At 36.1% G+C, this 24,159-nt stretch overlaps 1 protein-coding gene across 1 annotated transcript in view; it reads right to left on the bottom strand.

Annotated features, from left to right (window-relative positions):
* The window catches only part of ZCCHC4 (zinc finger, CCHC domain containing 4), a 47,337-nt gene that overhangs the window by 6,000 nt on the left and 17,178 nt on the right, over positions 1-24,159 (bottom strand). The window contains exons 6-10 of the mRNA XM_012664195.1: positions 15,330-15,402; positions 10,952-11,102; positions 9,005-9,105; positions 2,031-2,152; positions 1,717-1,792 (exon numbers count right to left, since the gene is read on the bottom strand). Of these exons, the coding sequence (XP_012519649.1) occupies positions 1,717-1,792; positions 2,031-2,152; positions 9,005-9,105; positions 10,952-11,102; positions 15,330-15,402 (523 nt within the window). The remainder of the gene's footprint in view (positions 1-1,716; positions 1,793-2,030; positions 2,153-9,004; positions 9,106-10,951; positions 11,103-15,329; positions 15,403-24,159) is intronic.

Here is a 24,159-nt window from a genome sequence, read left to right as displayed (position 1 = left end):
AAAATACATATAAATAATCAGATGTGTTACCATAGTTAAAAACAAATATAACCAGTAATAAAATTATATAATTAAGAAAAATGTACTTTCTAATATTTACACGAATGCAGCCTTTTCTTTGGAGAGTAATTTGTGCTTAAAAGCCAAAGTAAACTTTACATGTGCTCTTTCTGACCACATTTAATTAAAACACACAAAGCAACTTAAGGGTCATCCTACCTTCCTAAAAAACTAAGAGGTTTATTCATAATTGCCAAAAACTTGGAAGCAACCAAGCTGTACTTAAGTAGGTGAATGGGTAAACAAACTGTTGGTACATCCTGACAGAAGAATATTATTCATCACTAACAAAAAATGAGCTATCTAGCCATGAAAAGACATGGAGAAAGCTTGAGTGTCTATTAATAAGTAAAAGAAGCCAATGAAAGGCTACATACTATATGATTCCAACTATATGACATTCTGGAAAAAGCAAAACTGTGGAAACAGTCAAAAGATCAGTGGTTGCCAGAGGTTGGGGGAGAAAGAAGGATGAATAGGCAGAGCACAGAAGATTTTTGGTGAAAACAGTGAAACCATTCTGTATAATACTATAATAGTGGATATATGTCATTATATGTTTGTGCAAACCCACAGAATGTACAACACCAAGAGTGAGCCCTAATGCAAACTCTGGACTCTGGGTATTAATGATGTACTGAGTAGGTTCACCAGTTGCAAAAAATGAATCACTCTGGTGGGAGGTGTTGATAGTAGGGGAGTCTGCACGTGGGGGGAGGGTATACAGGAAATCTTTGTACCTTCTGCTCTATTTTGCTGTAAACCTAAAACTGTTGAAAAATAACGTCATTGAAAAAATAATGGCTAAATAGGCCGGGCGCGGTGGCTCACGCCTGTAATCCTAGCTCTCTGGGAGGCCGAGGCGGGCGGATTGTTTGAGCTCAGGAGTTCGAGACCAGCCTGAGCAAGAGCGAGACCCCGTCTCTACTAAAAATAGAAAGAAATTAATCGGACAACTAAAAATATATAGAAAAAATTAGCCGGGCATGGTGGCGCATGCCTGTAGTCCCAGCTACTCGGGAGGCTGAGGCAGGAGGATCGCTTGAGCCCAGGAGTTTGAGGTTGCTGTGAGCTAGGATGACGCCACGGCACTCTAGCCCGGGCAACACAGTGAGACTTTGTCTCAAGAAAAAAAAAAAAAGAAAGAAAAAATAATAGCTAAATAAACAAATAGGATGTATGTCCCTTGTAGTCCTTCCTCATTTGTAAAAAAGTGGGGAGTAACTGTGCCTACCTACTAAGGCTGTTGTGAAGATTAAATGAGTTAATCCACGTACAGCTCTTAGGAAAGGGCTTGGCACATTAAGAGTGCACAGTGCATATTAATCATTATTTCATCAGAATGGTGATAAATGTAATAGTTCAGTGCCTTATTTGAAACATCATAATTTTAGCAGTCATACAGTACCATATGAAAATGAATTCAAATAATTGTTGGTGATGAAGAAGACAACGGAATATTTTTAAAAGCCTGTTGTATTCTATAATTTAAAATAAGTTATTAAAGTTTAATTAACAAATGATAATATATTAATACAAATGGTAATATTAACAAAATAATATTTAAAAAGTAATGAAACTAGTAAACTAAAACTAATACACCATTAGTATACTAAAATAAAAATAGTAAAAGCACATTCTATAAGAAAACTCTACCTTGGATGTGCAAGAATTACAGTGCTCACAGTGCTGATTGTCTAGAGAAACATATCGTTGACAAAGAGGGCACAATCTAAAGAGTAAAGAAACAGGAAAATCAGCTGCATATATTTATTGAGATTCAGAGTAAAGTTTACAAGGACACCCATTACAAAAACTGGGTGTAACCTGAATTCAATTCAATATGAAATTATGGACCTAATTTAAAAGTAACAGAAGAACTACATGATTCAATATTGAAAGCATGTGCTAGATTTACGTAACTTTATTTTCAATTACTCGTGTACTTCAAAATCCCACTGTGATCTTACCTGTATCCTTCTTCGGTAGGAAGGATTATTTTGTCGCGTGGAACGTTAGTGAAAATACGCACAGGAGACTGTTTTCGACCTGTCTTTCCATGTTTATAAAGTGCATGATTATCATAATCTACCTAGAAAATTTTTAAAAAATTAAAGCAAAAAGAAACTTTACTCAAATGAGTCAATATTTATTAAGATTCTTTAACCAATAAATGAACAAGCTAATGTCAAGATGCGAGTTAAACCAAAGTATTTAATAAAAAATTCTTTTTTTTCTTTTGAGACAGGGTCTTCTCACTGTCGCCCAGGCTGGAGTGCATCATCAGGGCTCACTGCAACCCCAAACTCCTGGGCGCAAATGATCCTTCCCCCTCAGCTTCCCAAGGAGCTGGGACTACAGGCACTTGCCACCGGGCCTGGGTAATTTTATTTTATTTTATTTTTGTAGAGACGGGGGTCTTGCTGTGTTCCTCAAGGGTGGTCTTGAACTCCTGGCTTCAAGCAATCCTCCTGCCTCAGCCTCCCAGAGCACTGGGATTACAGGCATGAGCCACAGCGCTTGGCCTGTTGTCTAGTATGAAGAGAACAACTCTAATCTTTTATCCAATACAACAGACTTTACAAGAAAGTCTATTTTGTCATTAAGAATTTAGCTTTTGGCATTAAAAAATTCTGCCTTTGAGGATGTATGCTGGTTTGGTAGGGGCTTCTCATTTTTCTGTGAAGTTCGCTGTGTGACAGTTTCGAGCTCACCAAGGCTCAGTCCAGCCCTCCCGACCCCCGACTATCTGTCCTTTCACACTCTGGCAGACACTCGAGTTTGTGGGCCAGACAGGGCACTGCCACTTACTTATGTGAGCTTAGGCAAGTTTACTATTTTTCATCTGTAAAAGGTGGTTACTGATAATTACCTTAAAGTTGCTGTGAAGGTTAGATGAGATAAGGTACGTAAAACACTTAGTTCAGGGCCTAACATAAAGTAGAAAAATCGAGGTGAAGAGAGAGGTTCACAACTGTAGTTGTTCTCCCCACAGCGACCACTTCAAACATTTCTCTCTCTCTCTTCTCAAGATCCCTAACTAAACTTTTAGTTTCAGCAGATTACCTTGAAAGCAAAGTAAAGCTAACAAGCATGATTTCTATTCTCTTCTTGCTTCCATCTCCTCCCTCAACCTATTACTCACATACATTCTCAATTTGGTTTTAAGCCTGACCTGAATCCACCTGGCCACTAAATCCAACTTTCTTTAGATCAGTAATTCTCAAAGTGTGGTGCTGAATCAGCAACATCAGCATCACCTGGGATCTTGTTAGAAATGCAAATTCTCAGCTCACCTAGGACTTAATAAATCAGAAACTCTGGGACTGGGGTCCAGTAATCTGTGTTTTAACAAGCCCTCCAGGAGTGTTACAGTTTGAGAACCACTGCTCTAGCTTATCCAAAAGAATACCATGAGGTTTTTATGAGGTCAGTATAGGTAAGCCCCAACGTTCAGATACGTTGTAATGAATTGTTTGAATTCTAAACAAGAATACACTTAAGAACTTACGAATGGAACTGGCTTCCAAGTTAGCTATTTAATAAGTGAATCACAAAAATGTAAGAAGTTGATGACAAGGGAAGGAGAGGTCTTCAACGGCAGATCCCTAGGCTCACTCTCCAGCCCTGTCTAGTTTAAGCCAAGGTTCAGCAGTGGAAAAAACGAAGTACAGGATGAGGAGACCCAAAGGACAATGTGAAAAAACTCCCGGCTGACTGTGAGCATGGTGAGTCCACAGTCCAGCACAAGCGTGCATGAGCTATTTGGAAGTACAGTATCATAACAAGGGAAGTACAAGGTTAGATCACATTTGAAGCTCTGTGCTCAGTCACTCCATCTTAAGAGAGGCACTGATAAAACCAGTTCATTTCTAACAAAAATAATGGGAATGAACAGAATTTATAGTTTAACAAATTGGGTGTGTTTATTCAGAAAAGAGAAGGCTGGGAGTACCTACTAGCTGTTTTATAACTGAAGGGGTGTCATATGGAATAGAAATTGGACTTATCCTTTATTGCCTCAGAGAAAAGAACTAGGACCAATGGTTAGAAGTTAATGGGGAGCATATTTTATCTCAATATGAGAAAATTTTCAAACGATTAGAGCTATTAAATAAATTGCATATCCTTGTAAGGCTGCAGGCCTCTGCTCACTGGAAGCATTCAAGTGAGGCTAGATCACTGCTGGTCATGAATTTAGTGGCGAGGATTATTACATCGGGAAGTCAGCCTAGGTTATACCTCTATGTTTCTTTCCAACTTTTAAAATTCTGTGAATATATGTTACCTATTAGAGGCTAAGACAAAAAAATAGATTTTACCACAAAATCACCTTAAAATAGTACCTTAAGTAGTTTTCTTTTGAAATGATTTAAATTCATGTTTTTTCCTCTAATGCACTCCTCTGTGTACTCAATAAATATATGGTACCTTATTAAGTTCAACAAAGATGTTTTGAACATTTATGTGTGTCATAAGAAAAAAATCCTTCCCAAGAGAATCTTATGAAGATTTTAAAATGCTGGAAAATAATACTTTAGAAAGATTTCTAGTACATGGAATATTCTATGCAATATAATAGATAGCAGATGGAAGAGAAGGGATAAAAAAACAATTTCTTTATGGTTACCCAAGGAGTCAGAGAATGTATGTGTCAGGAAGGTGGTTGATTGTTTGATTTTGCATAACCTAATTGAGATTATTATTATTTTTAAATGTGGGTTTGTTGTGCTAATTAACTATAAACATATGGTATGTAAAATACATGCTGCTAGGGTAAATTAATGTACCTCTAACATACATCCATATTTCATAGCTTCATCCACACAAATAAACCTCCTATGGAAGTGCTGTAAAGCAAACACAATTTTGCAAATTGCATATCACTAGTAGTAGAGCTGATACACCATTTTCCCATCATTATCGCTGACATTTCACTCACAATGATGATTAGAGGCATTTTCAAACAGAAAATTTCTCCCATGGAACTGATTAATGTGATGAAGTACTGTATAGAAATGAGGGAAAGCACAAAATCTCTGCAATTCCTAACTTTTAATTTTATCTATACGCAAATGTCTTCTGTACCGTGAGACTGAAACTACGGAAATGGAGACCAAGACATTCAAGTTAACATTTATTTTGTACCTACTATGTTCCAGGTGTCATGCCAGGAAACAAAGGCTTGCATTTCGGTAACTCCCTAAGCATTGTGTTACACCGAATTTCAGTATACACAAAAGGTCCCAAGTGCACTCTTCAGCTCCATCAATCGGCTTCTACCACAGCAACAAGGTCTTTTAGTCATATTCCCCACATCCCGTGTAACTCTTACTTAAAATGTATATATATATATACAGACACATACACACACCTCTTACCCCCTATTCACTCTAAACCCACTAAATGTTTTATGTTTAATATAGATTGAATTTCAAGAATTTCCATAGCTATCTTGTAATTTGCAATAATTTCCCAGAAATTCCTATCAAAATATCTTCATTTCTGACTGTGAAACTAATCTAGAAAAACAGTGTCTACCCAGGATGATTTTAAAAAAGGATAGCTATGACAAAAGCAAAGAGCTCTATTTCTACTTTTAACACTCCAGACAAGTGATCCCATATTAAGAAGAAACAAGAGAACAGAATGCCCAAGGCGGCAGGGATATGAGATCATCTAATGCAGATACGGTAAATACAGGACATAAATGCCACCACTCCCTGCCCCGGCCCCCATGGCAGACATTGCTAGTCATGCTACTCTTTGCTACTGACCATGCCATTCTCAACAAATTCTCCAGAAAATCACTAGCAATTTATCAGGCTTAGCACCAACAGTGAAACTTACCTGCCGTCTCTTTTCTGGTTCAATCATTTTATTTTACAGGTAAGGAAACAGAGACCTGGAGAGATAAAGTGATGTCCCCCAAGATTAACTAGCTTCTAAAAGGCAGTGCCAGGACTCAAAACTTCTGCCTCTAAATGAGAGTTTCTTTTCATCATCATATGCTTCCTTTCTAATCTGTCCTTAATAAAACTCAGGGTTTTCTAGATCTTTGATGACTATTTTATTCTGTACTCATCAAGTGCTTCATCACTGAAGAGTCTACATAATTTACGTTTTATGAAGATGTGTGGCATTTCCGTCTTCCTCTTACCTGAAAAGTATTTTCAAAAAACAGGTTTAGTGATTTTGTTTTTTTACTGCATTGCGGTTTGGGGACTAATAATCATCTTGGGTGATGTCCGGAAAAAAAGCCTAATCAAGGTCTGTGGAAAAAATCTGGGAAGGAGGGGAGAAGACTTTCAAATGTTTCATTTGGTGAAGGCTAACATAAAAGAAAACAAGAGTACCACAAAATGAAGTTAAAGTAAGAAAAGAAAGAAAAAGAAGAAAGCAAAAGGCTCAGAAAGGAATAATAATAATAGGTCCAGAGAAATTTTCAAAAAAGAAAATAGAAAAGTCATCAAAGAGGAAGTACATCTTAATTAAGGTTTATAAATACATGCAACACGGTGAAATCAGTTTTTCCAACATGAGAATGTCCTGGGAAGCACTGTTCTTACCTTTTGTCAGAATTACAAAACACTTAAATTTTCTTTAGTATAGTTTATTCTCATTTTTCTTTCTAAAAGTTGGCTCTCTTTATTGAAAAGACTGCTTTTTAGCCTGTCAGACACACATGACCTAATCAAAGCCTTTTCCCACCAATACACTGGGGCATATAATTATTTTCCACAAGCTTGGACCTTGCAACTGTTTCTCCAAACTGTAACTCTGGTATTTCCAAAAGTTCTTTCCTAATAACACAGGCTGCCTAAACAAGCCACGGTAGGTTATTCCACGCTAACCTTTCTCATCCACTGTATTCTAGATCTGCCTTCTTTTCCCGCCCCCTCCATTTCAAACTCTTGCCCAAATGTGGATGCAACAGTTTTCTGAGGGACCTTGTATTATGCCATTTTAATGTCTCAGATATTGTACAAAAAAAGGACATAAAGAAGACTTTCTGAATGATGACAGTGATGGTGACGGCAATGGCGACAGCAATAACCTAAACTCTACACTTGCTGTGTGTTAAGAACTGGGCTTAGCCATTTCATGCATTATCTCACAAAATCCTTCAAACCTTAAGATACATTATTGCTACACTCACTTAACAAGTAAGATGAGTTTCAGAGAGGTCAAGCAAGTAGCAGAACCAGGATTAAAACCCAAATCCTTTTTTACTTCATAGTTCATGCTTTTTCACTCAGTTATTCATTCAATATATATAGGGCACCTACTTTGTGCCAAGCATCTAAGTAGACAATTATTCATTGCCAAAGGCAGCAGGAACTGCTGAAAACTGGAACCAGTTTACTTAGTTAACATCTTCAGAATATGTCAGCTATCTTTGCATTGCAAATGTCAATACTAGGAGCATCCCTCAGACAAGAAACAGAAAACTAGATGTCCTAAAAAGGAGAGTAAACCAGATTTAAGAATTATTACATAGATTTTGCCTGAAGCAGAGCTGAACAACTCAAGGTTAAAATGGCTTGTGCTACACACTTTCGGAAAGGAACCTGTTAATATGGCTCAATAGCCATAAAAATGTCCATTAAATTTGATAAAGTAATCTCAGTTTTGGAAATCTATTTTAAGAAAGTTACGGAAAATATGGAAAAATTATATACAAAAAAATGTTTATAGCAGTGCTATTTATACTACCTTAAGGTAAAACAACCTATAGCCCAAGAAAAAGGGAAAGATAACCAAACTTGTTAATGAAATAATTTAAAAGAAGTAAAAGCATAAGGATTATGTAGCTACCTTTAAAAATGTATACTTACAAGACATAGCGAAGAAAGCAGAATTCGAAATTGTCTTCTACGATTACAAATATGTAAAAAGTGCTTTTTGAAAAAGATTATAAGTGGATACTTCGAAATTATAATATTTGCTGTTTAGGTAGAATCACAGGGTCTGTCCTCTCATTTTTGGTAACATTGTTTCTTTCAGAATTTCAAAATAATTTTCTTAATGGTTTATGCCTTCAAGATTAGAAAGATTAGAACCAAGTGTTACCTTCCAACAACTAGTGAAGACATTTACAGTTAAAACTATAAAGGGCTGAAAAGCCTTAAATCAGAGGCTAGTCAATTATTCAGAAAACTGAAATAGAAAAATGTCATTACAGAAAGAGGAAGTAGTCCCCACGTGGTGACCACACATAGTGATGGCAACAACAGGGTTAACTTCAAACCCAAAGAAACAAACCCAGGAACGTGGACATTAAAGCAGAAAGAACTTAAAGGACAAGGTGGAGCCACCATGTACACCGGCCTCACTCTCATCTCGGGTATAGGGAACATACCACAGGCAGTGCTGGGAAGGAGCAAGTTGCTCACTCCAATAACTCCCACTCTGAATCAGCACGCTCACACTCACACAGAAAGCCATCTCTGCCTTCTGTGATGCTCCTGCCATCCTCTCAGTGACACAGTAAAGTGTACATGGCATTCCACCAACCAGAAAAAGTGATTTATTTTTCTACAACCTCTTAACAGAGCAAACCAACGTTCATAATGACAATCCTAGCGGCTGCAAAATCTTCTGGTGATGAGAAAAGATTGGATCAGTTAGTATAAAACCCAGCTGAACTTCAGAATCACTTGAGAAGCTTGGTAAAATAATTTTTCTTGGGGCTTTGCCCTCTGAATTTAATTTAGTAGGGATTTTTTTTTTTTTTTGGTACTCAAGAATCTATATTTTCAACAAGCACCCTAGGGATTACAGACATTTAAACTGGGCTAAACTATATATGATATAATTTTAGTGTTTAATGCAGCTCACAGTATTTTAATTTACCAAAATCAATGCACATTTTTATCAAAATATCTATTTAAGCAGAATATCCATTCCCCAACCATGCCATAAAACAGAATATTTACCATACCTGGTAATCCAGCATGCAGAAGCTTGGAAAAAACTGACAAATGCGGGATTCAAAAAAATAGGGGAAAATCCAGAAAATGGGTAGTTCTTTGTGACTGTCATCTAGTGGATCACAAAAAAGGGGAAAGAAAATAAGAAACTGATATTAAAGAAAACATAGAAAGCTGCCTCTGGTATTGTGAGAAATTGTAATTGTTCAACATATTTAAATCTCACCCAAAAAGAATGTTTACCACAGTGCCACTTACAACCTGACCTTTCCCAAAGGTCAGTGGAAATATTCTTTTCTGTATAGACATAGCTACAAAAGGCATGTAAAAATAACCCTTATATGTATATTACTATAGTCTAGGTAAAGGCAAAGATATTACCCAAAAAGCGGAAAATGAAGAAGGAGTATCACTCCGAAGCACAAAGGTAGTCATGATTAGTGGAAGAAACCCTGGACTAGAAGGCAGAAAGAGTTGGGTCTGAACCCTAGCTCTGCCACAACTATTTATTTTGGTTTTCAGGGATGAGTCAACCTTTTCTTAATCATGGAAGAGTCTTAAAATCAATCTTATCAAAATTAGTTTTGTTTTTTTTTTTTAAGATGGGATCTTGCTCTGTTGCCCAGGCTAGAGTGCAGTGGCGTCATCCCAGCTCGCTGCAACCTCAAACTCCTGGGCTCAAGCAATTCTCCTGCCTCAGCTTTCCGAGTAGCTGGGTCTACAGGTGCGTACCACAACGCCTGGCTAATTTTTTCTATTTTTGGTATAGACAGGGTCTCACTCTTGCTCAGGCTGGTCTCAAACTCCTGGCCTCTAGAAATACTTCCACCTCAGCCTCCCAAAGTGCTGGGATTATAGGCGTGAGTCACCAGGCCCAGCCTCAAAATTAGTTTTTATGAGAGACAGGGAACATAGCTATTATATTATTTACAGAGTAACCAGTACAGCCGAAGCAGTATGCTAGGTACTTTCTATACATTGTCTCCTTATAGTAACCCCTAGAGTTAGATATTAAAAATCCCATTTTACAGATGGTGAAACTGAAGCCTCAAGCTATCAAGTTCATGCAGCTAATAAGTGGTAGAACAGGAATTGAAGCCCACAAAAGCTCTTTATTGCTTCCCCAATAACATTGATTTTATTCACTATGATTAGAGGACTTAAGAACAGCAAGTAAGTGAAATACTTAACAATATTAGTCATGTTTTAGATTTCATTTGCATTCTGTCCCCAAAGCTCACTATTTATGTAGCACAATTAATGGAGAAGCTTGATGACACAATTCCTGACACTCTTACAATTTATCAACTTGCAAGCTAGAAACTATTTCTAAAAAATAAGTGTATGGACTAATTAGATAATCACATAATATACTTTGAAGTCCTAAGCCACTTTAAACATAATAATAACCCCCAGCCAATAATCTACCTCTAGGGCTGGGAATCTGTGTCACTGATAACCACTATCAGCCTGTTGGATATCCAACCTCCACACTCAAATCTTGGCAAAGGTTAAAGCTCTGGCCCTGAGGGTGGATGCCTTCTTAGAGTTCTGGGCAAGACCTTAGGCACAGAGAATGTAAGGTCCATAGGGTAGAGATATGTGTCTGCTTTCACTAATCTATTCCTAGTATCTAAACAGTTCCTGGCACATAGTGGCCACTCAGTAAATATTTATTGATGAATGACAACAGTTTACTGTTGTTCTTCCTCATGTCCCATTATCCCCACGAAAAATATTTTACCTTCAAGCCATTTTAAAAACACATGATTATAATAATATAAAGTCTATCATGATAATGAAGGTTGCCACATCATCAAATAAGACTGTTTTAAAGAAGAGAGAAGAATCCAAGACATGTATTTTATATCAGTGCTCTGATTCACTGAGCTCAGCTAATATTTGACAGGAAGTAGATACATAGATATGTGTTTATTTTGAGGTAATAAATTACACACCTTGACTTTGACCTTCTTTCCACATAGCAATTAACTTCTTGAATGTAACAGCCAGAGGTTCAACCAAGCCACCAAAAGGAGGATCTGTCACCATAATGACTCCTTCACCTTCATCTTCCTGTAAAAATGCTCTGCATACTTCAAGGGCAGCCTGGAACAAATAAAAATTCATTTCTAAATTAGGACTAGAGAGAGGCATTTCATCCTATTTGAAGGAGAATGCATTAAATTCAGTCTCACTCTTAGTGCTGGAAACTTTTCCAAGTCATCCTGCCACTGCAGCGACCCTCAGTAACACCACAAAGCCACTCTCAGTCAGCCCTCGTAAGATTTTATCTTTGGGTTCCTTGATAAGCAGGTTTTTAAAATTGCGAATTCAAACACCATCACTATCAAAAGGCTACACATTTCAAATGGTTAAATTAAAAAACTAAATTTAGTAACCTCAAAGAGAGAAACTCATTATCCACAAAAACCACCTAAAATGTTAAATTCAATTCAACAAACAGAAGCAGGGACGGTGCTGAACACTGGGGACACAGAGAAGAATTAGACATATTTTTTGCCCATCTGGTCTGTCCATTGCCATGAGTTCAGTTTAATAACAGTTACAAATTATCAGTTAAACATGCACATGTTGGCTGGGTGCGGTGGCTCACGCCTGTAATCCTAGCACTCAGGGAGGCCGAGGCAGGTGCATCGTTTGAGCTCAGGAGTTCGAGACCAGCCTGAGCAAGAGCGGGATCCCTGTCTCTACTAAAAAAATAGAAATAAATTAGCTGGACAACTAAAAATATATAGAAAAAAATTAGCCAGGCATGGTGGCTCATGCCTGTAGTTCCAGCTACTCAGGAGGCTGAGGCAGGAGGATCGCTTGAGCCCAGGAGTTTGAGGTTGCTGTGAGCTAGGCTAACACCACGGCACTCTAGCCCGGGCAACACAGCGAGACTCTGTCTCAAAAAAAAAAAAACCATACACATGTTTTTGAATATCAGGTAAATGATAGGCATATTTGAACATGCGGAGTAAGTCAATAAATGAAAGTTCACGAATAACAAAGCTTATCTAGTCCGTGAAACCATGCTATTAACATGTTTTCCCAACAGGTTAACTTGAGTGTTTCTAATAATTGTAAAGTCAACATTAACAAAAATATTTAACACTTTTTGCTTTGGGTGAAGTTATTAAGAGATACACCTACAACAGTACCTCCAGTCTACTGACTTGGAAGTAGTTTCCAAGTCCAGTCCTCTCTCGGTATCCATGGGGGTGGTTCTAGGACCTCCCACACCAAAGTGCTCAAGTCCCTGACATAAAGGGTCATAATATTTGCATATAACCTACGCAAATCCTCCTGTATACTTTAAATCATCTCTAGATGACTTATAATACCTAATACAATATAAATGCTATTTAAATAGACTATATTGTTTAGAGAATGACAAGAAAAAAAGTCTGTACATGTTCAGTACAGATGCCGCTGTACATTTTTTTCTTTAAATATTTTTGATCCACAGCTGAGTCCATAGATGTGGAACCCACAGATGCAGAAGGCTAACTGTACTCATCTATAAAAGTAAATCAGCACTTACAATATATAAAATGGCACAAGATTTTAAAGTTTCAGGGCATTTTAAACTTTAATAAGCCTATATGTACTTTATAATCAAATATATTTTGTTATACTACTAACTCAATTTAGAAGACCCAAGTGATGAGAGGAAAAACACAATAATCCTTTTTCCCTAGGAGAGTCTTTATTAACTTCCTACTGAAACTCCTACAGCAGATGATGGTATGTCAAGAAGGTTAATCATTTTTCAAGCACTACCTGGCACTTCCTTAACCTGCTTACATGAACAAGGACTTAAAGCACAGAAGATGATATTGAAAACCTTCAAATTCCTTAGAGTTAAAAAAGTATAAAAAGAAAATATACAAGTAAATCATGCCTAAACTCCTAATTTAAAAAAAAATTAAAGAATTTTTTTTTCCAGGTAAGAATCAGTGGCATCATGGCTCACCACAAGTTGCTGAGGGTCCTGATGTTGACCACCTCTGTATGGGACACAGATGCTTGTTATGCCACCAGTGTGGACAGTAACTTGACTCTTTCCATCATCTCAGTTATCACAAAAATAACGTGTGGCATTTTAATTAGCTATCCTCTATACATACTTTAACCCTTTTTACCATTAAGGCATGCGACATTTTTTTAATACCTTCAAGACTGTGTGATTTGCAATGAGAAAATCCTGTGTGGGGAACTCTTGCTTCTTTAATGCAGTGGACTGCCAGGTGCTTAGGTGCAGCAGCGGAGTCTTCTGTCGTCCTAAGTACCCTGTACAGCCTCACAGGCATCGAGCAGACACTTAAATACTTAGTGATTGATTAGTGGCTGGTAAATCTCTACTGAGAAACTTGACTCCGGGAGTAGGTAGAAAAACGGCAGATAATAAAATCATTAAAACAATGGGTTTCTACAGATCAATCTCTGCAGCTGCAGTGCTATTTAGAGGCTGCTGCTAAAATATAGAGTAAGGAAAGCCTTAGCTGGACGGCTGTTTTCTTCAGGGAAAGATAAAGTAGTGCTCAAGCTTGGCAGCTTATTCCAACCATTATTTTAGAAATTTATAAGGTAATTTCCTACAAATTTTCAATAGTAAGTTACACAGAATGTCCTAGAAAAAGCCTAATTATGTGTTACTTTAAAAAAAATAAATGAAATTGCTAGCCAACCATTATGTATTTAAATGTAATTTAACCCTTCTGTTGTCTTTATTATTCAAAATTAAAAGCAAAATCATGGTATGGTATTAAATACAAATAAACAATAACAACAAAAAACCCTAACCCACTATTCGTCATCTACTCTGAGGTCAAGGCCCCACAGTTTCTTTTTCTTCTTCTTCTTCTTTTTTCCTATTTTTTTCTCTTCCCTGACTTGGGAAGGGTCCCACAGTTTCAAGAGCCATACTGGACACCCCCATGTCAGTATCCTGCCAGCTCCACAAACTCATCACTTCTAAACTTCACTACCCTGTTTTGAAGAATAAAATACAAACCCAGGCCAGACCACCAAGTCAGCTTTGACTTCTCCCCAGTACACGCCTCACAGTCTGTGAAATGCCTACAGAACCCAGTTCTTTTCTCTCTTTTCGCCACTGCCACCGTCCTGCCTGGGAAGACCCTCATCACTCACTGGCAAGTCAAGTCCCTGCTCTCCTTCAAGCTCATCTACTCAGTTCTCAAATCCTAGTGATTACCAACCACACAAACCTTTTGGGAAACAGTGAAATACGTCTAATTCTAAGTATTTATTTCAGTACTTGGTTTTAATGGCTATCGGGGCTGAAAAATATATATCCCAATGCTAAATTAATTCAAACAGAAGAAGTGCTATACTTATTAAATCAGGGAACTCATTTTTCAACCCCAACCAACAATTTAGTATTTGTTTTCATTTCCTCAATGCTGACATTTCTAGTCTTGCTTGGTTTTTATTCTATCATTAACTAATATCTCAAAACACAATATATAGTTAGGCTGGGTTCATAACTTTAAAAAAATTTATATATACGCATATATCTATGGGTTGTCTTCTCAATAACTTCAAAACATTTTTGGTCAACCTCCTGTCAGGTATCATTACTTGGCTGGTTATGGATTTTATTTTATAATAGGAATGACAAAGAGCTCATACTGGGAGAAGTATCAGCTCTGCTATATTGTTTATTCTCAGTGACATTATTAACATCATATTGAAAGAAGCTTTCTTTTAAGCCACTGCCCCTTTGTTTTAAAGAGTTCTTTTTTTTACATCAGTGTTAGGTTCACAGCAAAAGTGAGAGGAAAGTATAGAGATTTCCCATACACCCCCTGCCCTGACGCATGCATTTAATTATGTGTGGTAAATCTACAAAGGAGAACTTGACCTTGTTGGGGATGGGGGGATCAGAGGAGGCTGGCAGAAGTGATTCGGAACAAAGTTCTGAAAGATGAATAGAAGTTATTAAGGCAAAGAGAGAACAGAGGCCAGCAGGAAAAGCCTGGGCCTTCCCTGTGGTCGAAAGAAACTGACTAGTTCAAGATGAAAGCCCTGTGCCCAGCAACACAAATACCAAAGCAGGGGACAAGCCCCTGGGCCTTGATAAGAATGTGGGTCTTCACCCAAAAAGCAGTGAAAAGTCATAAAAAGGGAGTAACAAAATCACTTCTAGATGCTCAATAAACAGTGAATGAACAAAAATAAATACCAATAAATGGCAGAAGAGCCACAATTTGATCTTGAAGGAATTTAGAAAAATAACAAAGAAGGTATTCTGGAATTTGTTATTCCACAATAAGAGAAGAAAGAGATAACGGTCATAATTCTTACCTTTCCATCAAAGAAATGATGGTTAAACATGTTATAATGGCAAAAACTATCCTCCATATAAAACTGTGAATACCTGCAAAATAATATATTATGGGAATTACTTGCTCAGTCATAGCTATAAAGTAAATAAAAAATAACAAATTATTTTCCCAAGTTTAATAAACCAGTAGCAAAATTATAGAATACTCATATATAAAACACGCATGTTCCTATGGACCAGAATATTACACATAAACAATTAGGTTACTGACAGATTATTATGCGATTTAAGTTTGGGAATGGGTTGGCCATTAAAATACATCTCTCATGGTTAATAATTTTAAGAAAAATACTAAATCAACATTTCTGCTCAACAGCTGTTAATTATTTTCATCTGTAGTTAACAAAAAGAGTAATCAAAGTTTTTCTTGCCTAATGCAGATAAGTTTAGTAAAACATGCTTCTCAATATAAAAGAAAAAGAAGTATGTGCATTTCACATTTACTAAATTAGTGCCAGGAAAGAGGGATATATATTTACTGATTGAGTTATTTTATTCTTCTAACACACTACTTTAAAATGCCATCAGCAATGAATGAGAGTACCAGCTTTGAGTTTTAACATTTTAGAAGTTTTTCCTAATTTACCAGGCAAAACTCACAACACATTATGTTTTAAATTTGCATTTTATTACTTACAAGACTTAGTTTTCTATATCCCTTAATTGTATTTATACTATCTGTTTGTTTTTCCCATTTATGGAAAGGGTTTTAATGTATTTCTTGCTGATTTCTGAGTTTTCCATATATTATATTATATCTTTGTTATCTTAATAGGATTTTGTATCTTGACTATTTTATCACAAATAATTCACACATGAACCACATCATCCTTCTTAGAAATTCAAAACCTAGCAGGAAGACTGAAAAAAAATCAGAGACACATCCTTACTTATATGACTTCCTGAACCAAATCATGACAGTGGCACTTCTTTGCTTGTACTTCTACTCTCAGTTGTCTGTTACTATCTATAACTGATTGATCAACCATGGTGAATATTTAATACAATAGACAGCCAGGCACGGTGGCACACACCTGTGGTCCCAGATACTCAGGAGGCTGAAGCAGGAGGATCACTTAAGCCAGGGAGTTTGAGATCAACCTGGGCAACATAGTGAAACACTGTATTGTCTTTTTTAATTTAAAAAAAAAATGTAATGGGCAGCACATGTTTATCCTCTTCCTATTACACTGTGGTTAGTTAGGCTCTATAGTCAGATGGTCTGGTTTCAACAATGAATCTCTTATTAGCTGTACAACCTTAGTAAGTTATTTAACCTTTCAAACCTCAGTTTCTATATCTACAAAATGATAGAAATAATAGTTTCTACCTCATAGGACCTGATAAGAGTGAGATAATGTATATAAAGTGCTTAATACAATATCACCTATATAGCATATACTAAAATGTTAAGTATTGTTATTTTAATAAATAAAGCTATAAAGATGTATGTCTTAATGCCCCTACTACTAGGGAATTACATTAATATTCACTGAAATATAATCTAAACCTATTTCTTCTTGTTCTGAAGAAATGGAGGAACAAATCGCTGCTCAGCATTCTCAGTACAACATCCTTTAATATCATTTAAGACACTGTTGGCACATCCGATTTCATAAAACATAAATTTATACTGAAGAAATAAGCAAAAGGTTTAGATAACTGAAAAATATTAAAACATTCCAAAAACTGTGAGGCAATGTCAACTACCATTAAGCAAATATCCTACTATTTAACTGAATTTCAAATAACTGATTTAAAAAAAAGTATATCAATACTAGTACAGCCATGGGTCAACTATCACTTGAGAGTTTTCTTCTGTCTTGCACTGCTTTATGAGTATGAGCAAAGGAAAATATAATTCCCTTTAAATTTAATCCTCATTTTTTTCATTGCTTCACAAAGACACAATAGTCATTTTTAAAAATTAAAAAAGAAAATTTGATTTACATGAAGTTCAGCACACCATACCTGTCCAACACATTCTGGGCAGCAGTGTGCAGAGCCAGAGAGAGAAAAAAGCCAAGATTTCAATTCTAAGTTTCCATCAAACATAAACAAGGGAGCATAATTATTCGTATTTTAAATTATGAGAAGCCACTCAACATTGTCCTCTTAAAATGAAATGGCCACAAGAATTATTTTCTCCATTGAATAAGGCAAACAAAACCAATCAGAAATGCATGCATTTGAAAACTGCTCAAAAGGACATTCATTTAATTTGGCCATTCATTCTCTTTAAATGAGAGTCAGTTACCAAGTGTGAAACATGCTCTACACACAGGAAATGTAATCAAGAGCTGAATAAAATTAGTTCATGAAATGAACCTAAGAAATTCATTTTTTTGACATAACTTTATTTGGATAATAGTTTGCCAAATAGAGTTTCACATCTTTCCTGCTAAAATTAGAGCATATAGAAATCCATCTTAGCAAATGTTAACTTCATCTTATGCCCCCTGAAAAGGATATTTACAGCACATCTACATAGAACACTGGAGTCTGAGGCAGTTCTACAGCCTTAGATAGACCTTTTGGAAGGCAACATGAAACCAAAGTCAAAGTGCCAAAAGTAACTATTCACAGCAACTCTACACCACACAGGAATTTTTTTCCTGATGTAATTGTGGTCTTTGAGAAAAATCTGAACCAACCACTCCTTCCACCATACTGTAAATACAGGCAACAGCCTGAGCTCATTCTGGCTACTAATGTGTTTCAATAAACCAGTTCTCTCTTAACATCTAACATTAACCTTAGACAACTGACTCAGTAACAGATTACATTACCAAAGAAACTAAGCTAGGACATCTCCAATAGAACACCATCAGTTTTTGTTTGCAATGCACACATAAAAGTTTACAGACATGAAAAGAAAATAAGTATCAATATATTCTATAAGTCATAAAATATCCACATCCCCTACCCCCTACTCTGACCAGGAGATTTCAATTACAGGTGCAAGAAAGGAAAAACCAGAAGGCATGGCATTATAGGCAAAACAGCTAAACGGTCATATAAATCTTTCAAATTAAAAGTAAATCCAGCAAGATGAAGAGTTCTGGAGATTAGTTACAAACAATGTGAATGTACTTAACATCTCTGAACTGTATACTTAAAAATGGCTAGGATAGTCAATGTTATATGTACAGCAGACCCTTGAACAACACAGGAGTTAGGGGCACCGACACCCCACACACACAGTAAAAAAATCCAAGTATAACTTTTGACTCTCTAAAAACTTAACTACTAATAACCTACTGATGACTGGAAGCCTTAGAGATAACATAAACAGTCGATTAACACATATTTTGTATGTTATATGTATTACATACATGTTTTCTTACAATAAAGTTAGCTAGAGAAAAGAAAATGTTAAGAAAATCACACAGAAGAGACAATGTATTTACTATTCACCAAAGTGGATCACCATAAAGGTCTTCATATTCACTGTCTTCACATTGAGTAGGCAGAGGAAGATGAGGAAGAGCAGGAGTTGGTCTTGCTGTCTCAGGAGTGGCAGAGATGGAAGAAAATCCACTTATAAGTGGACCCTCACAGTCCAAACCCATGTTGTTCAAGGGTCAACTGTAGTTTTGCACAATATTTTAACAAAGTAAATCAGGGCACTAGCAATAAACACTACAAGATGAAATTAAGGAAACAATTTCATTTGTAATAGCACCAAAAAGAATACAACATTTAGAAATAAATTTAACAAAAGTAGTACAAGACTTGTATACTGGAAACTACAAGATTATTGTTTAAAGAAATTAAAGAAATCCTAAATAAATGGAAAGACATCTCATGTTCATGGCCTGGAAAACTTAAGATGGAAATATTCCTCAAATTGATCTACAAATTCAGTTGAATCCCTATAAAAATCCCAGCTGGTTTTTTTTATAGAAATTGACAAGCTAATCCTAACATTCACATGGAAATGCAAGACACCCGGAATAGCCAAAAAATCTTGAAAAAGAAGAACAAAATAGGAAGACTCTCACTTCCTGATTTCAAAATTTACTATAAAGCAACAGTAAGCAAGATTGTTTGAAACTTGCATAAGGACAAAGATCAATGCAATAGAATTTAGAGTCCAGAAATAAATCCATACATTCATGATTTGGTTTTCAATAGGGTACAAAGACAATTCAATGGGAAGGAATAGTCTTTTCAATAAATGGTGCTGGGGCAACTGGTCATCCATATGCAAATGAAATGGGAACCCTACCTCATAAAACATAAAAAAATTAGCTCAAAATAGATCAAAGATCTAAATGTAAGAGCAAAGTTATAAAACTCTTAGAAGAAAATAGGTACTCATGACCTTGGATTAGGCAAGAGTTTTTTTTAGATATGATACCTAAAACACAAGCAACTAAGGAAAAAAGAGAAAAATTGCACTTCATAAAAAGTGAAAAGCCAACCCATAGAATGGGAGAAAATATTTATAAATCATATATCTAATAAGAGTTTAGTATCCAGAGTATATTAAGAGCTCTCTCAATTCAACAATAAAAATACAAATAACCAACTAAAAAATGGGCAAAGGTTTGAATAGACATTTTTCCAAATGTGGTATTTTATTATGGCAGCCCGAGCAAACTAATACTACACCCAAGAGAGGTGAAAACCTATGTTCACATGAAACTTATACACAACTGTTCATAGCAGCATTATTCATAATAGCCAAAAAGCAGAATTAATGAATGAATGAGGGAAAACCAAAATTATTCAGCCATAAAATGGAATGAAGGACTGATACATACTAAAACATGGACGAATCTTGAAAACATTAGGCTAAAAGATAAACAAATGGCCCACAATCACATAAAAAGATGCTCAACATCATTAGCCATTAGTGGAATGCAAAGCAAAACCACAATAAAACATCACTTCAAAAAGACAGACAATAATAAATATTGGAAAGGATGTGGAGAAATCAGAACCCTCATATATTCCTAGTGGGAATATAATATGGTACGGCCACCTTGGAAAACAGTTCGGCAGTTCCTCAAGAAGTTAAACATAGGGTGACCATATAACCCAGCAATTCTACTTCTAGGTATTCCTGTTATGGGCTGAATTGTGGCCTCCAAAAATCCTTATGTTGAAGCCCTAACCATTAGTACCTCAGAATGTGACTATTTGGAAACAGGACCTGCAAAGTGGTGATTAAGTTAAAGTGAGCCCATTAGTGTGGGCCTTAATCCAATCTAACTGGTGTCCTTACAAAAAGGAAATTTAGACATGGAAAGAGGCACCAGGGAGGCACATACACATAGAGAAAACCATGTGAGGAGACAGAGAGAAGGGGCCCATCTGAAAGCCAAGGAGAAAGGCCTCAGGACAAACCAAACCTGCTGAAACCTTGATCTTGGACTTCCAGCCTCCGAAACTGTGAGAGAATAAACTTCTGTTGTTTAAGCCACCCAGTCTGTGGTATTTTGTTACGGGAGCCCTAGCAAACTAATGTAATATCCAAGAAAGCTGAAAACTTCTGTTCACATAAAATTTATACACAAATGGAAATAGCAGCATTATTCCTAATAGCCAAAAAATAGAAGCAATAAATGAATGAGGAACAGAGAAACAGAATTATTCAGCCATAAAACAGGACTGATACATGTTAAAGCATGGAAGAACCCTGAAAACGTTATGCTAAGTGAAAGAAGTCAGACACAAAAAGCCACATATGATTTCACTTATATAAAATATCCAGAATAGGTATCTCCATAAAGACAGAAAGTAGATTTGTGGTTGCCAAAGGCTGGAGGTAAAGAAAATGGGGAGCAAGCGCTTATTGAGAGGATGTTTCTTTCAAAGGTGATGAAAATATTCTGCAATTAGATAGTGACTATGGTTGTACAACCTTGTGAATATACTAAAAATTGCTGTTTTATATATGTATAATATCTCTCAGCTTTAAAAAAATGCCTGAAATATAGCAAGTGGGAAAAAAAGACTACATATTATGTCTACTTTTGATAATGTTTATATCATAAAAAGGTTTTAAAAAGTCAAATCCATGTTTTGGATAGGAAAATTAAAGATCACTTTTCCTTTAAAAAAAAAAAAAAAGTAAACCAGGGATCCTTGCAATTTGAACAAGTTCTTTGAGATGACACACTATGATTTTTTGCCTAGTTTCCTTCTGTATAAATCAGTCCACCACAATTAGCTTGAAAAAAAGCTTATCTTCAATGAAATCAAAATCTTTATATAACTTTAATATAAATTCAAAGTACTATTGGAAAGATAACACTGTACAGTTTTCACTAAAGTAAAAGTGCCAAAGTTAGGAATTTGAGTGCTTTTGACAACTATATATTTTGTCTTGAATAATTCAGTTACAGACATCTAATTTTTTGTCTCTCCACCACCTATATCCCCATTCTTTAAGTCAAGTACCTATTTCCTGGGGAGAACCCACTGTATGTGGTTGGGCAGAGGCTGGCCAGAGTACGCTATCTGTCAGGCCACAGTGATGGTTCTGTAATAAGTGTGTGACCCCAGCCAAGCTAATCAGAGCACTCTCTGGAGTTTTGCTGTTGGAGCTCTCAGAAAAGACTACCGCTTTCCACTGGGCAGTTAAGCTGAGACTATATGTAAGTTTCAATCTGCTGCCACCAAAGTCCCTGGCAATATGAAGGAAACTGTCCATAGAACAAAGCCAATATACAAAGAAAGACAGAATGAGAGATAAAGAAAGATGGAGCCTGAACAACATTGTGTGAGCTCCTTGACCTCAACTGGACTAAAGCCTACTATATCCTAGACTCCAGTAATGTGAACCAATAAATTCTTTTACATGAACAGATTTCTGAGACTCCAGTGAAAGAGTCCTAATTTGAGTGCTTTATTCTAAACATACAAATAACCTAGAAACCAGTTATTGATTGATTTGAAATGAGGGGGATAGAGGAAGAAATGGAGAGATAGAAGGATGACAAGAGAGAAACGGACTATATAAGAAAGGCTTATACACAAGTTCAAAAGCAAAGTTCTTTCCAAAGGATAATTTAATTTTTGGAGCCTGAATGCCTGGGTTTGAATTCTGGCTTGGCCACTTATAAACTGTAACTTTGGTCCAGTTATTTAAGCTCTTTGCACCTCAGTTTTCTCATCTGGAAAATGAGGATGATAATAGCATCTATCTTAGAAGGCAACTAGTGCAATTGTGAGGAATGATTCAGAACAGGGCCTGACATGTGACAGGCACTCAACGAATACCAGCTATTATTAATATTGACACTGTAAGAACCCAAAAGTTAAACATCTACCTTTAAAATAATGAACTCATAATAATTTAACAATAATACTTTAGGAAAGGAACACAGAATTTAAGAAAAGAACTTGATATATCTATGTATATCCATATAATGGAATATTATACAGCCATAGAGGAATGAAGTACTGTTACATGTGACAACATGGATGAAAACATGATACTGAAAGAAGCCAGACACAAAGGTCACATATTGCATGATTCCATTTATACGGAATGTCTAGAATAGGCAAATCCATGGAGACAAAAGTGTTCATCCGGGGAAATGAATGTGGAGTTTCTTTTCAGAGTGATGGAAATGTTCTAGAAGTACACAGTGGTGATGGTTGCACAATATAATGAATATACACCCAAAACATGGAAATATACACTTTAATATTATGTGAATTATGTCTCAATTACAAAAATAAACTGAGTTTATCTTTGAAAAGTCTGTATGATCATTTTGGCAAGGATCACTCATGCCAAGCAAATGTTAGTAAACTGTGCTAGTTCTGTTAATAAGGGTTGAGTGATTAACAGGCTAGTCCTGTTAATAAGGAATGAGAAAGTGTAGGTCATTTCTGACTAATGCAGTTGCTTATATCAGACAACTTAAAGTTGACTTGGAAATCTAAAGAAAAATAAATCATATAAAAGCTATACTTTTTAATGTGACATTTTACACTTTAAAAATCTGTCTGGCTTGTTTTTAGGGAGAGAAAGCATATTTAATTCCATAGTCTGTCTCCCAGAAATACTGGAATATTGGCCAAATAGACTCTGTCAGATCTAAATAAAAAGAAACACAAAACCTGATTCCTTTAATACAGTCAAGAACATGGAAAAGATACTAACAATAGAGACAATATCTTAAAAATTCAACATGAACTCCTGGAATTCAAACAGTCATAGAAACTGGAAAGAACACTTCAAATCTACAGAATTATAGGGACAGTGAATGGACATATTTGCCATCCGTATTATAAATCCTAAACTACCACCAGAGGGGAGATTCAAGGTATGTTCCTCACTCTGTCTCATCCTGTTTGTCCCAACACATCAGATGCTATTTAATTCTGACCGTCTCCCACATAGCCTATCTGTTGGTTAATGCTCTGCCTTGGGATCTGTCTCTTCCCTAGTTAATAATCCCTTCACTTCAGGCTATGTGCGGTGAAAGACAATATGCACATCATCTGGTAAAATATATTAAAAGAAATGTCTTATCACACTTCAAAGATCTGATGAGGAAACAAAATCCTGGAAATCTGATTAAGTATGAGGCAGTTCAGAATCATCTTTGAACATAATAAATGTGAAGAAACTTCACTCAATAAGAATTCATCTCTAAGTTTTAGCCAAAGACAATGAGATACATTCACGGAGAAAATCCAGGAAGCACACTAGCAAAAGGAGAAATCAACTGCCTCCCTGTTTGAAATACACAAGATTACATGCTGACCTTATAGGACTAAATAGGTGCCTCATAACCAATTACTACTTCTAAATGTTAAAGAGTT

This window comes from Propithecus coquereli, unplaced genomic scaffold (genome assembly GCF_000956105.1).
Source record: "Propithecus coquereli isolate 6110/MARCELLA unplaced genomic scaffold, Pcoq_1.0 Scaffold87, whole genome shotgun sequence".
NCBI lineage: Eukaryota > Metazoa > Chordata > Mammalia > Primates > Indriidae > Propithecus > Propithecus coquereli.
This window is presented reverse-complemented; position numbering and strand designations above follow the sequence as displayed.